We start from the raw sequence: 16584 nt of genomic DNA on the forward strand, positions 1-16584 counted from the left end.
GTACGTGCTTGAAAAGAAAACCTGGTGTCAAACAGTTTATAAAGCACTTTTTTTAAAAACATGTTGGTTTGGTTTAGTTTCTTTCTCCCATCAGATTTTTTGCATCATCTGAGGTACACAACATTTGACGGAAGCTGCAAACTGCACCATTTTTTATTAAATACATCTGATTGGTTGAAAAATATCAGAAATATGGGTCACTATTTTTCAGAGAGGACTAGACAAGTTGAGAACCACTGATCTACACCATATCACAAAAATAAGGTCATGACATTGAAGTTCTATCTTACATCGACTTCTCATGACTGGAATCTGAACTCGAAACATTTCACAGAAAAAAAAAAAAACACAAAAACACACATACACATATCTAGAAGCTATAGCTGCAGTGACACACACTGTGAAGCTACAGAACACAACACATCCCAACTCACCTTCATACTGTGTCAAATAATAACTGTTCCAGTAAACACAAGACGAACACGCACAAAGCCTCTAAAGAATGTGTGTAGACGGGCAGATTTATGTTCTCATATATGTGCTCTCTTTAAAACAAGCTACATATATGACTCCAGCTTTGTGTGGAGCACTGCCCGGCTCTTTGAATGTGACATCGTGTTTTAAAGTGCTCAGCCTCTCCACCCATATTCACTCATCACTGTTTGTTGCTGTTTGGACTACAGAAGTTCTGCAGAGTTCACTCCAAACATGGCTGCAGATCAGACTTATTCTGGCTTTAATTGTAGTGAACTGTCACTGTGATTTACTTCATGTTTCCAGAGATCAATATGTGTCACCACAGCATATCAAATCATAGATTCCTCTGTTAGAAACATGGCTGTCAGCTAGCTGTGAAGAAGCAGACATGCTCTGTGATTGGCCGGTGGGCAGCAGTGGGAAGAAGTATGCAAAATGGCCGATCAGCAGCGTAGCACCATTTACTCAGCAACTAAACATGATAACAGGCCAGCCTGATGGTGCAGCCGATGCTCCAGTGATAGATGTGATGAGTCATCAGATGCTGCTGACATGACGGGGCTGAAATGGTGCAGCGAGGGGCTGTGGGTCGTTTCAGTTACAGCTTGTGTTTTTGTGACCATGAATGCACCTCATGCTGACGTGTGTGACTGTAAACAATGAAAGGACACACTGTGTTGTGCATGTGGGTGCGTGATCCGTACGGCGGAGCTCTCAAGGTGTGTGTTTGGTGCAGTCGTTGCAGCTGTTGACATTACCTTCATCTTACTAAGCAGGGTCCTTAAAGCCCTTTTCAGATCGGGGGTCTTCTCCGACGGTGAGACTGCCTGCCACTGCAGAGGAGAGTTCAGACTCAGCGCCCAGCCCACAGACAACATGCTGGGGTGGGTGGGTAGGGAGGGCGAGGCACAGCTGGGTGAGGGTTGGGGGAGGCGAGGAATGGGGCGACATGGGGCGGAATGAAGCAGACAGGGTCCAGGCTTATGGGGCTATGAGGATGGGGAGTCACACGGAGGATGGCGGGCGCTTTGAGGGAGGATGGATGTTGGTAGAAGGTGCCCAGAACCGAAAAACACATCTGCATTTCCTGTTGATCCTACTTGTTTTATTTGTGTGAGGAAGTCGACTGTTGTAGGAGGGGCGGGGGGGGGCTAAACGTATTTAAACAGGAAACCAACACAGGACTGATTCTAACTAAATGACACCACAGCCCGGGGTCTTAAAACATTTGTACAAAGTTTAACAGAGACATAATAACTCAGATTTCCTTCATTAACTTAGCCTGAGCCAAACCTACAGCGGGGTATCATGGGAAGGCATTAACAGTCTAAACATTGAGCTGTGAAGCGCTGACATCACTAGGAGGCTAACCGGTCGGTCAGAGACGGAGGATGATGTGGAAGGCCTGCACCCAGAGGCCAGGATGTTTGTGACGGATGGGATAGAGGGAGGAATTCTTCAATGGGGAACAATGTGTCTTTGTAAAATCGGATTACTTCATGTCAAGCTGGTTCAATGCATGGCAGGGAAACAAACATAACGTGCTAATGGACTGCTTCATACAAAGCTGATGTTGGGTTGACATGAACTGCGATTTTGAGATCTTTAAAGTGGCTGCCAAACAATCTGTCAGATCAGATCCACCTTGATTTAAAGCAAACTCTCAGTCCTCTCTTACACATTGACGCTTATGTTAAATCTCATCATGTTTATAGTCAACCGCACATGAAGCTGTATGCTCAGTTTCAATGTTTGTACTGACCTCTCTGTCAAACTGTGAGAGTGGAGCATCGCCACAGTCCATGCCTCCGCCTGAGGAGAGGGAGCTCTCAGAGGGAGAGGTCATGGTCTGCCGTTTGGATCCGTAGCTCCCCCCTGACAGCTCCCTGCGCAGAGCGCTGCCGTTCTGTGAGGACGAGCCTGAGGAGAGAGAGGAGGGAGAGGAGGAGGTCAGAGAGGAGCACCAAACATGAAGTTATATTGTTCACTGTGAAGGGTTCAGAGTCTCTGGTACTTACGTATGCCCAGTCCGCTGCTCGCGCTCATGGAGCGGCCCGGCTCGGCACGGTTCTTGGTGATGGAGGGGATGCTGACGGATCCGCTGAAGCCCGCGCGGCTCTCCTGAACACGGACGTTCTAGTTTAAAACACGCACAGAGCAAAAACACACACGCACCACGAGACAGAGTGCAGTGCAGGGGACAGGAGTGAGGACGGAGCTGCTGCAAACCTACATGCTCGTAAAACTGAACACTACTTTGGCCCGTCTGTGATTGGACAACGAGGTTTGGGCAGATAACCTTCCATGTGTCTTAGAGGATATGAGGGTGAAGATGTTCATTATGTGATGCAACTAAACATCACATAATGAACATAATGGTACAGCCAGAAGTGTTGGCATGCAACAGAACACATTGAGGTAACATAGACTGGAGGGGGGGGGGGGGGGGAGGGGGGGGATGCTGAAGCTCATCTACATACAGTACATACACATCTCAAACAATCAGTGTGCCTACGTTTACAGGTTCTTGGGTTTTTCTACAGTGCATGACTATGTGTGTCAACACTTTCAGGATGCTGTGAGTATGTATGTGAGTGTCTGTGTATACCATGGGAAGGTCTTTAAGGATCTGGATCCCGTCTCCTGGTCCCATGTGAGCCACATGGTTGAAATTTGTGGGGTTGGAGATCAGTTTATTCCTCATCTCTGGGTCTCGTAGCATCTCTCTAGAATCACAGACGCAAATACAAGAGATGAACAGAAGCAAAAAAAGAGGAGCAATTTGTATCTCAACCGTACAAACACAGGAAATGATTCCATGAAAGTAGTGAAAATTAATGATTCTGTATACAATGGTGATCTAGGAAAAGTCTGAAAAAGTCCTGAGAGTATTAATGTCTCCACTGCCTCATGCAGCAGGTAAACTACCTCCTCTGCTGAAGCCGCTCCTCCTCAGGCACCCTGAAGGAGAAACGTCTCTTGTTGTTCATGCTGCGCACCATCTGCTTCCTGCTGTTGTCTGACGTCTCCGGGACGACCAGCTCATCACCCTCTGGAAGATCACAACAAAGCCACCGGCATGTTTACATCAAAGACTCCAAAGTGTTTCAGATCTACTCTAGTGGCTGACAGCAGCATGTTAGGCTTTGTACTTTAACTAAAGTTGGTTTTGATCATCTGCCTCTATCAGCAGAAACAGCCAGATATGAACATCTCAACTTAAAGACCACAACTCAATACATTTCAGAATTTTTTAAAAACATTTTTGAAGTTTTTAGTTGTTTGATTTATAACACCGGGGATTCTTACCTGCCATCTTGTTTCTAAAGTAGATAAGCCGGACTGTTTCCAGCCCCAGCAGGTTCAGAGAGCCATCAACATTCAGAGGTCGCACCTGAGGGAGAGACAGAGACATCCATCACTGATCCATTTAAAAAAACAGATTTCTGGTAAGATATGTACTGCAGAATTTAAAGTCATGTGACAGGGTGGCATAAAAATAAAACAGGTACTGTAGTGACATGGGCTAACAGTGTTAATACATCTAATCCACCAGGTGGAGCCAGAGATGCCCTGAGTTGTCTGATTGACTTAATAATTCAGTAATTTTATATACACAGCGTTCACTAGTCCACAGCACTGACCTTCTTGAGTGGGATGGTCTGAATCCACTCCATAGTGTTGACATCAAACACATCCACAGCATTCTCACTGTACACTGACAGGTAGGGGGCGTTGTAGCCTGGACACAGAAACAAACAGGACTTGTTTTACATCTTTGATTCACTTTATTGCCTCTCTACAGTAAACAAATCTTTTTATTTATTCTTTCTTACTAAATCAGTTTATGATTCAGAGCACTATGTAACTAGTTACACAGTGGACATGTTTTTTAAAACTTTAAACCCGCCCCTTCATTTCATCACCATCTAAACTTTTAGTATTTCCATCACTCACAGGCAGCAAGCGGCGTCGCCGGCCACATCAGCTCCTGCTGACGAGACCTGCGGCCTTGTGAGTCCACATACACTCCGATGGAACTAAAACACAGCAGCAGCTCCTTGCTGGAAATCTCCACAGCACAGAGGGCATCCAGGCCCTGCTGGGGGATGAAGGCAAGGGTGTGGTCCTCATTGTGGAGCAGGTTGACAGGAGACATGTCCCCGTGGACACTGTGGAGGTTTTCAGAAACACAGAGTCAGATTCATTAGAAATAAACAATCTGAAAGTCGTTCTAAAACAATGGACTTTAAATCCACTAGAGAAACATCTTCATTGCAAACATATGAGATCACCATGTAGATTACCTGTAGCGTGTGAAGCCAGACTGATACCCCACATAAAGCCGCTCACTGAGCAGACCCATCCACTGAACGGGCCCCGGAGCCTGCAGCTCCCTCAGTCGGCGGTGACGTGCTTTACTCTTATTCACCTGAAGAGCAGAATGAAGATACAAAACTGTTTTTTTTACAGCAGCTTATAAAAGAACAAAAGAACATAAAGCTCAAGTTAGCGAAGAAGAATCTTTTGTTTTTTTCTATTTTCTGACCTCGTAGCATATGATTTGCCTCTTCATGGCCACGCAGAGGCAGGTGAGCGAGCCGTTGCGGACGGGACCGGAGACGATGGATTGGCAGCCCTTAGTCTCAGCCAGCTTGTAGGACTCCGTCTCACGGCCGTCCAGGGCCTGTGTAGGGAAGAGACGGACGTGGCGGTTCCTGCCGGAGATGACTGCCAGCAGCTGCTCCTGGAGAATAAGGTCAATGTGGTGCACCTTCTTGTTGTCCCCCACCCGGATTATTTCTAAGAATGCAGGGAGAACCAGGTTTGAGTGAATAAGTTGGGAGAAAGTCGTTTGTGGAGAGGACAGGAATGAAATAAAGACAAGCATCATCACTTCATCTTTTAACTATGTTTACTTTCTTACAGCACAGAGCATATCTTAAATAAAAGATCTTACCGTCTTTGGTGACATGGATGACAAAGAGACCTTCCTCGTTGCCCAGGGCGACACGCTCGTGATCTGAGGGTGGAGCAAAAGAAGCAAGATGACCATTTCAGTGCCAGTTAGGAGACACAGAAGTGCAGAAAGGCTGGGTTTACAGAACCAGGTAACTCCAGACTGTCGGGCTCAGAGCTTCACTAATTAGTTGGTTGTCTTTGGAAACAGCTCTATGAGAAACAACTAAACTCTGCTGCAGATATACAAATAACTATGAGAGGATGACTAAACAGAAATCAGGTTACAAAAACAAAATCTTAGCTCTTGATTGAACTGTAGCCAGAAAAACACAAAGAGCTCCTTTTACAGAGATGTGTTTAAATGCTCTCGTCGTGTTAGACTTTTCAGACTCTCTGGTGGTTTTTTCAGCAGCAATGTGATTCGTCCTGGCCCACCTATGATAGCAGCAGACTGTGTTGTCTTGATGAGCGGCAGAGTGCTGTCGTAGGCCTCCTTGGGGACGTAGACAAAGCGCTCCTTGAGCTTGTTCTTCTTGAGGATGCGATGGAGCTCGTTGAGGAGGCCCACCCATTTGTTCCTCTCCTGATCGCTGTCGGCCAGGATCAGGATGGAGGGCTTGTGGCTGCTGGAGGGGGAGAGCTGGGACGCTGTCACCTACAGAGAAAAGAAGGACGGGTCGAATAAGGTGTTTAAATATTCCTTCAGAATTTAGTATCTAGAGTATTTAGAATGTTTTTGTTTTTGACAATATAGGGGACTCACTCTGAATATACAGGGGATGTCTTTGCGGCTGGCATGGATGACATCAGAGGCCAGGACAGAACTGACAGAAAACTCTTCATCCCTGGAAAATAAGAACAGGACAGAACTCACAGGTAAGACAAGCAGGAACAAACACTGCAATGATGAGTTAAGTATTGAGTTGAATGAAATAAATGTCATCATTAAGTATTTGATCATCTTTTAAATCTTTTAGTCCTGTATTTATCAAAATGTTAAAAACTCTCTCAACCCTTCTCCCTTTGGAAGACTCGCTGTTTTATGTTTCATTGTAAGACAAAAAAAAGCTGACGACAAACAGCAGCCATTGACAAACTATAAATGTAATTTCTTCATTTTTATTCCACATCATCATTAAGATGAGAAATAGCTTGATTGATTAGGGGCGGCTGAGGCTCTGTGAGTTTGTCATCTCTCACCCGGTATGTTTGGGGTTCGATCCCCAGCTCCTGCAGCCACATGTCTACAGTACTGTATGTGTGCTTGGGCAAGACACTCAAACCTTAATTTCCCCCGCTGCTGCATCAGCGGCGTGTGAATGTGTATGAATGGATGAGTTAATACTGATGGTCACTTTACTTAGCAGCCTCTACCATCAGTGTGTGAATGTGTAGGTGTGACCTGCTGTGTGAAAGTGCTTTGAGTAGTCAGAGGACTAGAAAATAAATATACTGGTGGTTGCTTGTGTCTGTAGAAGTATCTTGAGTATGTGGACATGTTATATTGCTTGTTTGCATCACACAGTAACAACTTTGTTAACTGTGTGAAGATGCTGCAGCTGAATATTCAAGATGTTCAGATAGAAAATAAGTGAGTGAAGTGTTTGAACCCATGAAGAAGTGTTTGTCCTACCTCATATCGATGACTTGGCTGACTACTACACTCGGCTGCGTGGCTTTTCCCTCTCCCAGTTCGTAGAGAAACAGTTTAAAGTCACACACTACGGCCATCGCCCTCTGCCAGCCCTTCTTCACGCCTGTTGGTTTAGGCACCTAGAACCCAGACAAAGACATGTTAACGTGTTATAATACATGAACCTGAACCAAAGCCATCAAAATATCTTCGTTTGTGTTACTATGGAAAGTTAACATGTTTTGTTTTAGATACAGTAACCAACTTAAAAAAAGGGTTTGTCTGAAGGTCATAGTTTTGATCTGAATATTCAATAAACAAAGTCGTCATGTCGGGACAGAGACAACCGGTCTTTATTAGCATCACTCACCCTGACGTGCCCTTCATACGCAGTGCCAATCCCCCTCTGAGGGTCGATACCCAGCGGACCCTTGGTCTGGTCCTGGGGCACAGGGCACACAGCAGGGGCCTTGTCCGCACATGTTACATGGCAAGAGAAGTTACACACTGGAAGAGGAGAGAGACAGAGTCAAGACGGAGACAAACTGGAGCTCTGACTTATCAAAGATTAGACTTAAAAAAGATAAGAGAATATAATGTACGTCTGAACTATTACAGTAACATTTGATACATGGTGGGTGTCTAGTAGAGACTTCACTTCTCTGTGGGTTTCTTACCTTCACATGTACAGCCTTGACGTATGAGTCCCACCATGAGGGATGTGCACTGGTTACACTTAGTGGGCGTGTTGAATGACTTCACCACAAACTGATGAGCTTTGGGCTGTGGATAACGAGTTATATAGAATCAGATATTAAGAAACACATAATCAGCCAGTATGTTACATACACTGTGTCTTTATGTGATAAAGAGAAATGTCTGACCTTAGGTGAGGAGCGTCCAATACTCCCGTACCCTCCTGAGCGCATGGTCGGGGTCTGGACTGTACGAGGAGGATGGTCGATCAACTGCAATGAACGAGTCCACACAAACATGAAAGAGTGAGAAACTACACTGGAACCAGGATGAGTTTTCATCAGTGTCAGGGTGACATGAAACTATGTTTAATCTTCTCAAGAAGAAAAAGACGAGGAGAGCAAATTCTGTGAGTACGACGAGAGGTCGTTCATGATGGAGGTTACACAATTCAATACGTTTAGTATTCACATGTTGTCTTTAGTTTCACAAAGTTTCACATTAGTAGAATCTGAGAGTATATTTTTGTTCACATCCCATGTTAATTTAACTCCTTTTAGATGGCTCATTGATCACTTCTTATTTTCTTCTAGGTGGTAGCTGCCCCCATAGAGGTTTTAAGAGAGCATATCTCACCATCAGGACTCTGATATTCACTACAGGAATCCTATTAACAGAAGTCTAACATCACCTTGTGTTCATTATTGATTCATGTCTACTGCTGGCCTTAATATTCCCCTTTCTTTTTGTTTTACTGCTCGTGTGTCTCTATAATTGTGAGTATCTGAATTATAAGTAGCTGTTAGCAGGTCGACTCAACTGATACAAGGAATATTAGGGATTCGTTTTTCTTCTTCTTGATCCTCAACATGCCCGACATTCACATGTCATGTAAGATCTTGATTAGGTTTTCAATCTTGTGACAACAGGATGGGAAACCAGATCCTACCACTGTTCAAATGTGACTTTGTTTTCAGCTTAACCACGTAGCAAAGCTTTTATTATTAAAGACCTCTTTTAGAAAATCTTCCTGGTATGATACCAGCTTTTACACAGAAACATGTACGTTTATTCCTAAGACTAAGAACTGATCTGACCTCTATAGGCTCCATATCACTAGCCATGGAGGGTGAACGCGAGCGGGACTTGAGGTGGGACTTAGGGTCATCTTCCCGGGATGGAGTGTTGGAGGGGGTGAAGTCAATAGAGTCCACCTGAAAGGAGAGCAGCAAGATGGAGGAGTGGAGGGGACACAGCAGAGTATAGGTTTGGAGAATCAGAGAGGGTGGAAGAAAGGAGGATGAGAAACAGGGCAGAGGACGACAAGAGGAGGAGGGGAGGAGACAGAAGGAGAAGCAGAGTGTTAAACTAAATACAGACAATATGCTCCCATGCTTAGAGAACAGGGTCAAACAGTATCAACAGACTTTGTGGTCAGGATATGTGGCCATATCCACACGACTTATAAAGATAACCACAACATCACAGCCAAATGACCATGCTGAAACACAACAGCTTTCACCGTACACCATGCATGGCCAATCACAAAGCTTCTCAGAATAACAAGAACAGACGCACAGACATTCATCTTTCTAGACAACACAGGAAATACCCCTCGTCGTTTAAGTATGAAAAATCAACAAACAATAATGCCTTTCACAAAACAACAATGAGAAAAAGACGGTTTTCAGGACCCCCGCCATGCAACCAGACAGTCACAAAAAAAAAGGAAGGAAGTGCAAACACATACTGAACATCAAACCAGACACCAACAAGAAGCACATTTAAAAACAAAAGCTAGATCAAAAAAAAGAAAAGAAATCAGAGTGCAGTGATGGTGCTTACACGTCTGCCTTTGCTAGCTGGGCCAACGGATGGCGAGCGCTTCAGTGGCGGGAGAGGCAGAGAGTGGCAGAGACAGAGAGATGAGTGAATATCAACGAAGGCAAATAGAGATGAAAACACACGTTTAACACACTGAGGAAGAAACACTGACATGGTGAAAGAAGCCTGTATTACATTCAACCAGTGGTTCCCAACCTTCAAATGTTTGATGTGAGGTTACCTTACTCAGCTGAGCTCTCTTCATCAACTGTGTTATATTATTGTGTATAGATATAAATCAACAGACTAGAACAGGCAAACGTAGAGACATGTGCACACACGTCTACCATCTTTAAGTCTGGTTCGAAAATCTCCTTTAAGGTCACTCTGTAGCTGAGACCAAGATGAGGGAACCAACATTAAAAAAGGAGAAATATATTCAGCTGATGATTTCCATTTTTATTAGTGTTTTTCAACTGCTTATCAATACTTTAAGCTAATTATATCACCTCATTAACGTTAACTTTAAGCTAAATGTTTTAACTGCTTCTCCATTACTTTTACTTTCTGTTACTGTCAGCTGACCATTAAAGATTTATCAATAACTGGTACTTTTGGCTTTTTCATTTGACAGCTCATTCTTTCTTTTTTGCTCAATATTTAACTATTCATCGACTGAGTTAGCTAACTATTGTAACTATACTTTGACCCAACTATTTAAAATCCTTAACTATTACATTACCAACACCTTCAACTTTTTATTCTCTTTTTTTAAATCAACTCTTTCACCTGTGTATACATCACTTTTAGCTAACATTGTCAAGCTCTTGTAATTAAGATTACATTTAGTTCTCACTTATTCGTTTTCATACAACGACTCAGGTTGAAGAGCAGAATATTTGTTGTTGTAAATGAAGTCAGGATCTCACCAGTTACTGGTCCCATGCACCAGTTGTTGTTTTTATGCCAGAAACGAAACGACTCAGATGTATTTAATTGAACATTTAGAGTTTGTCATTGTTATCTCAGTCAGGTTTAGTTCACTTGGTTTACATGGGTTCAGTTTATTAGTTGAGATTTCTACAAGTACCAGCATGGGAACCAGTAGGCTTAGTTGGGAATCACTGTAGTTCATTATTGTTTATCCACAAGGGTTACGTGAGGGAGGGAGGCTGAAGAGGACACACGAGTACAAATGGATCAAAATAAACATGATGATTGGAGGAGAGGAGCACAGATAGTTAGTATGATACACTGTTACAACTTAAGTTGCTTTTTGTTTTTGCTAAACGCTATGAAAGATTTATTTTATAACAGCGTACTTTGTTTTTTTTTTCAAACCCGAGAACTAGCACTAGAAAGCCAAAGTTGAGCCCACCAGCCAATATGGACTTGCAAGCAGCTGAGTACAAAGGCAGCCCACTGCAAAACAATCCATCTTCACTAGAGCAACTGAAGAAAATGAATTCATATGAACTGAGATAACATGAATCCATCTCATTCCATGTGTTGTTTGAAAAGGAATCATGTGTAGCTCTGGACTGATTTATTTTGCAGTGGCTCTGTTCTTCTTCACAGCTAAGCTAATGCACAGGCACAGACTGGCATATCTGTAATATCTAGTATACACAGATCTATACTGTTGTATCAGCTCAGAGTCCTACAGCATACAGCTACTGTCACATGTACACACACACATAGACCTCTGCCTAACACAGGGACACTTACGTCTTCCCAAAACTCAATTAAAGAAGATGACGATGAGGAATAAGAGTCCTGACGTACCACAGATTGAAGCAAAGAAACAACCAAAAAGATTAAAACAAAAAGAAAGGTTTTGGAAAAATTCATGTGAGCAAACAAAAGTACAAAAAAAAGCACAAATATAATGTCATGAACGTTAGCAATGATGATTTTACATCTTTAATTCCAGACCTATACATATAAGGTTAATCACGTCAGCTGTGTTTCAGTCAGCCCCTGCGAGGAGTGTTTTTATATACTTACATCAAACTGGTCGAGGGCCGAGGTCGGGGCATTTAGGAAAGCCAGGAAAGAATTCTGGGAATCCTGGTGCTTGACGCCTACAGACACAGAACAAATAACACGACCGTGGATAAGTACGAGATATTGAAACATCAAAGCCTTACTTACATTAAATGAGTCACAGGACTGTTTCATATGACCTCAGTAACAATACATTTTCATTTACACAGCACATGATTTTATTCTCATAATATGGCGGCTGACTTAAGACCTCCTGTGATAATCTCGCACGCAAAGCTAATAATGTTTGTGTCCATTCTACTGTCGACAGTCTACGTATTCTATTAACTTCGTATATTTGACAAATCATGCTTTTTGTGTTTGAGGCTCTACAAGACTGTGATGTTTGTTCAATTAATGAACAAGCTTAAGGTTTCTGTTTCTGCATTATTTTGTTTTAAGATGTTTGTGGGCATTTTTGCCTTTATTAGATAGGCCAGCTGAAGAGAGACAGGAAATATGGAGATGACATTCAGCAAAAGGCCTAAGTAGAATTCGAACCCGTGGCTGCTGCAACGAGGACTACAGCCTCCGTACATGGGATGTGTGACATAACCGCTAATTATTCACGTTAAGCAGTTTAGCTGCCTTCACAGATTTGTAACATTCATTCATTTGTGTCCCTATAAACCAAGAAACAATTAGCACTACAACAAGAAGATCTAAACTTAAGTTATTTCAAGTCCTACCCCTTCGTAGCCGCAGCTCCTCCGTCTCTTTCTTCAGCCTGTCGATTTCAGCCAGGAGCTCCTGGTTCTTGCTTTCCACATCCTGCAGTTTACTGGTAGAAACAACAATGCATGAAATACAATCCAGAGAAATCCCTTAAAACAAAAGTATCCTCCTGTCATTAAGGTGAGAGCAGTCACTGCTTCTGTTGTGTATTACCATTCTGTGGAGATGCTGTTTGCCTTGACCTTGTTCAGTTCATCCTGGATGCTCTGCTTGGCTCTGATCTCGGCATCCAAGGCCGACTGCAGCTCCAGACGAGCCGACATGTCCAGCTTGGCAAAGCGCCGCATCTTCCACGGCATGTCCTGATAAAGAGACACAGAAGAGTAAGTTAAAGCCAAACAGAGAAGATGTAGTTCAAGAAAGAAAGAGAGGCACAAAAAGAGACGAGAAATGTATATTTAACAAATCCAGATAATTGATCTATTATCCACATTTCTAAACGTTTAGTCACACAGAGCAGTTGGAAAAGAAATTGAAAATGTGTATTTCACCGTGGCTCTCGCTCCCAGGCTGGTGTTTCTCAGCCCCTCCAGCTCCTCCGTCATCTTAGTGGCCAGAGCCTGAAGGTAGCCTCGAGCATCCTTTTCATCACTCACCCTGCAGAGAACAAACATTTACACATTATTTACTTTACTGCACATGAGAAACACATTCCAAAGACCTACTTTCACTCATACACATCAATCCTAAGACACTGCTTATGTAGTAGCAGATCCACACACAGACAATATTGTCCTCTTGTACACCAGTTTAAGATAAGAGCTTTAACGAGCAGATTTCATCCTCTCTATGAATAATCACATTCATGATGTAAACACTGCTGTAGTTACAATGTGACACCCTGTTTAGCCCCTTAGGTGCTGTGAAAACATGAACAACACAAACACAGATATGACCATGTGTGGACTGTATGAAGCTCTTTTAAAACATCCCTGATCCCAGACACTGACAGTGTTGACGGAAAAACTTGATTGAGCCTTATTCAAGTATAACATTTATCACAAACTGTACAGTTAAGTGGATCACAGTTGAGATATTTTCCCCATACAGTGTTCTTATTTTCTACTTTTGTAGCACATCTTATCCACCAGGGGGCAACGTAGATCACTAATCTCTTCAAAAAGCTACAGGCTCAACATTTGTTCCTGCATGTTTGGAATGCAAGTGTGTGCTTTGGTGTATGTGTCTCTCTGCTTCTGGATGGATGCATCTTGCACGCGTGTGAGTGTGTATGTTCGAGTGTGTGTGGAATGCGTGCTATGTGAGGAGCGAAGGCCTGTCCAACAGAGGGAAGCCGGGCAGCTGGCGAGGTGTCAGCTGCAATGGGAACTGATCTGAGAGGAAAGGGCGGGTCAAGTAGCTCTAAGATCTTCAGAGGAATGTGAGAAATGTTGTGTTCATACTGAATAAAAGGAACACGATACGCCACCAGCAGGAATAGAGAGTGTGACTGAGGAAAGTGACTGCCTGCATATGCGTGTGTGAAGTTAATTTGTGAGGGGCTCACCATTGAATGATTTCTGTGATTTGGGCCTCCCAGTGAGCTACACTCTCCTTTTTGTCAGCCAGCTCCCTCATCTCGTCCTCCAGCTGCCTGTTGGAGCCGCTCACCTTCTCGAACATGCTGGTCAGCTGGGGGAAAAAGCACAGATCTTATTGAACATCATAAAAGAAAGCAAAGAGATGTAAAGCTGTCAGTCAGTGAGAACCAAGACAGCTGGCAAATGAGTTAAGGTGTATATTAACACCAGGACATTACATGAGAAACCTGAATTACTGTGTAATGACTCTAACAGGCTACAAGCCAAGGCACTCAATCTTCATGCCTTTATTTGGAGATGGGACAGTGGATAGAGTCAGAAATCGGGGAGAGAGAGTGGGGAATGACATGCAGGAAAGGAGCCACAGGTTAGATTCAAACCTGGGGCGCACATGTGGAGGTCTACAGCCTACAAACATGGGGCGCACACACTAACCACGAGGCTACCAGCACCTCAAGCGTCCTCAATCTTAAGTCTTACTGGTTCAAAATGTTCAAAGGAATCATTGCACTACGGTTGGAAGTTAGCACAGCGCTGCTCAGAAGGTGTGTCCACTCACACAGACATCCAACCTGGGACAAGGAAGGTGATCAATCTAAAAATATCACATCCATAATCCTTTAATATGAGAGGTGTGTACACACGTAACCATGGTGACATCATTACAAGTCTAAAACTGCCCTACTGTTTGCTTTAAGACTTCACACTGTGGACTCATTTTTGGTGTCTTCCTGTCAACGCTGTGATGTAATGTGCGAGCTGAGTCATTTTACATTGTTTTTCAATTGCTTTCCATTCCTGAAGCAGGTCGCCAGCGAATGTTTGGAGTATCTGTGAGGACAGTGGAGGTCATAAAATAAAGGCAGTGTTGTGGAGAAGGGCTTCAGCCCACTGGAATGAACACAAACATTTGATGAAATAAATATTGCCTCTTAGGGCAAGTACTGTCTCTCTTGGGAAAGAAGCCTACTTTACGACTTTAATGTGATGAAATCGCTCCATATAAGACTAAAATTCACGAGTTACAACAGACTGTGATCGATGCTGAGAACATAGACAGCACAACTCTTCACATTGTTCATTGTGTAATAGTTTGATATCTACTGACTTTTATTTAGCAGAATAAAAACTCCCTCACACAATAAACCATGTCCTGCTTCATGTTGCTCGAGTTTGTTCTTCTTGAATTACACACTCGTCATTCTAACATATAAAAACACTTGTTTGACTTGAAATTAGAATCTGATTATATATGTTTTCCTAATATTCAATCGCATGTGTACTCTGTTGAAGTTGAGTATTTGCTAGGACAGTGCTTCCCAAAGTGTGGGCCGCGGCCCCCTGGTGGGCTGTGTGGGTACTGCAGGTGGACGATGAAAGGACCTCCTCAAAGAGCATAAAAATAAATATCCCAACCCTTTAAGTGTTTAGTAATGCCTGTCATGACTGTTCATGGCCATGATATCGTATAATATTTTACTATTGGTTTAGTAAACTTTCTTGTATGTCCAATAATTTAGCCTCACTGAGAGTGATAGCTGAAACTTTTATTTGAAAACAGGCCAGGGGTAATTTTGTATTTCAAAGTGGGCCGAGGCGGCTGTGCTAGAACATTGAGAAACACTCCCACAGCTTCCTCAGTCTCCATGTCTATCTGTATTTGTGTTCAGAACTCTTACTCTTAAAGGTATCCACTGAATTCATTTGACTGCTGCTTATTATTTCACATTCTTTAATTAAGGCTAACATTTTAGTAAGCTATATCAACAAACTTTGTGTACAGTTGCTGCTGCAAAGCTAACATGCAGAGAGCACAAAGCGGCTGCTTAGAGTCAGAGAACCAGCTTCAAACGCTGAGACTTTTAACTCTTTAGTTACTGAAGTTCACTTCAAAGCCACAGTACATGAAGGTGAAGATATGATATCTCAGTAGAGAGACTTTTGTACAGCTAGCTCCTAGCCACTTTGTTTGCGCTGCAGATTAACTGTAATGAAAAGAAGGTGTTGTAGTATATCACACGTTCCAGTCTGTGGTCGGCACTGTGAATTTATGTTTCTCCACTCTTCAGCAAGTAATGCTAATTTATAATCATTTACATCAAAGCACAAAAACGACCTCTAAATGCAACACAACTTTCCTTTGAGTGGATTTTTAAATCAGCCTGATTCATGTCAGACATTGAAAATTGTTTTATTATTGTTTAAATATAATAACATATTCTGTCCTTGAAAGGAAAAGTGAAATCTGAATTTATAAGTCAATCAAGTTATAAGAGTCAGTTAAGTTTTTCAGGGAATCTGAGCTGAGAAAGAAGGAGCAGAAAAAAGACGATCTATTGTGAAAAACAATGTCTCTGTGTGAACTGTAAGCAGAACAGTTTGAGTGTCTTATCACTACAAATGAAACGTCAGAGGTTTGTCTACTCTGCTCTCCTTGAAACACACACACTCACACACTGAAAGACTTTATAACTGAAGACGGAGTGGCTTTATTTTACTAGTAAGCAAACAGTGTTGAAAGTCCGTGGCTCCCCTGAAAGATGAGTCAGTAGAACAATAATATTTTCACAATCTCTAAATGTGTTGAAAAACTGCTTGGTGCAAAGACTAAGCATGCAGCCACATCGTATCGGCCGTGAACCCTTTAGCTTTAAAACAAATATCATTTTT

The 16584-nt window shown here is 42.8% G+C and overlaps 1 protein-coding gene across 7 annotated transcripts in view; it reads right to left on the reverse strand.

Moving 5' to 3' along the window:
- Positions 1–16584, reverse strand: part of cdc42bpab (CDC42 binding protein kinase alpha (DMPK-like) b) — a 73847-nt gene that overhangs the window by 1703 nt on the left and 55560 nt on the right. Inside the window, exons 19-43 of one of the 7 annotated variants that reach the window (XM_061052569.1) lie at positions 13881–14005; positions 12865–12970; positions 12527–12675; positions 12328–12419; positions 11600–11676; positions 11321–11368; positions 9614–9652; positions 8866–8982; positions 7957–8040; positions 7750–7855; positions 7443–7579; positions 7073–7212; positions 6203–6284; positions 5875–6094; positions 5438–5500; positions 5027–5280; positions 4785–4909; positions 4435–4649; positions 4122–4219; positions 3787–3871; positions 3406–3529; positions 3086–3203; positions 2496–2598; positions 2240–2397; positions 1236–1310 (exon numbers count right to left, since the gene is read on the reverse strand). In XM_061052569.1, coding sequence (XP_060908552.1) covers positions 1236–1310; positions 2240–2397; positions 2496–2598; positions 3086–3203; positions 3406–3529; positions 3787–3871; positions 4122–4219; positions 4435–4649; positions 4785–4909; positions 5027–5280; positions 5438–5500; positions 5875–6094; positions 6203–6284; positions 7073–7212; positions 7443–7579; positions 7750–7855; positions 7957–8040; positions 8866–8982; positions 9614–9652; positions 11321–11368; positions 11600–11676; positions 12328–12419; positions 12527–12675; positions 12865–12970; positions 13881–14005 — 2940 coding nt within the window. Of the gene's footprint in view, positions 1–1235; positions 1311–2239; positions 2398–2495; positions 2614–3085; positions 3204–3405; positions 3530–3786; positions 3872–4121; positions 4220–4434; positions 4650–4784; positions 4910–5026; positions 5281–5437; positions 5501–5874; positions 6095–6202; positions 6285–7072; positions 7213–7442; positions 7580–7749; positions 7856–7956; positions 8041–8865; positions 8983–9613; positions 9653–11320; positions 11369–11599; positions 11677–12327; positions 12420–12526; positions 12676–12864; positions 12971–13880; positions 14006–16584 lie in introns of all 7 variants that reach the window. The other 6 variants (XM_061052568.1, XM_061052570.1, XM_061052571.1 and 3 more) reach the window with 6 other exon arrangements.

Source organism: Labrus mixtus, chromosome 12 (assembly GCF_963584025.1).
Source record: "Labrus mixtus chromosome 12, fLabMix1.1, whole genome shotgun sequence".
Classification (NCBI taxonomy): domain Eukaryota; kingdom Metazoa; phylum Chordata; class Actinopteri; order Labriformes; family Labridae; genus Labrus; species Labrus mixtus.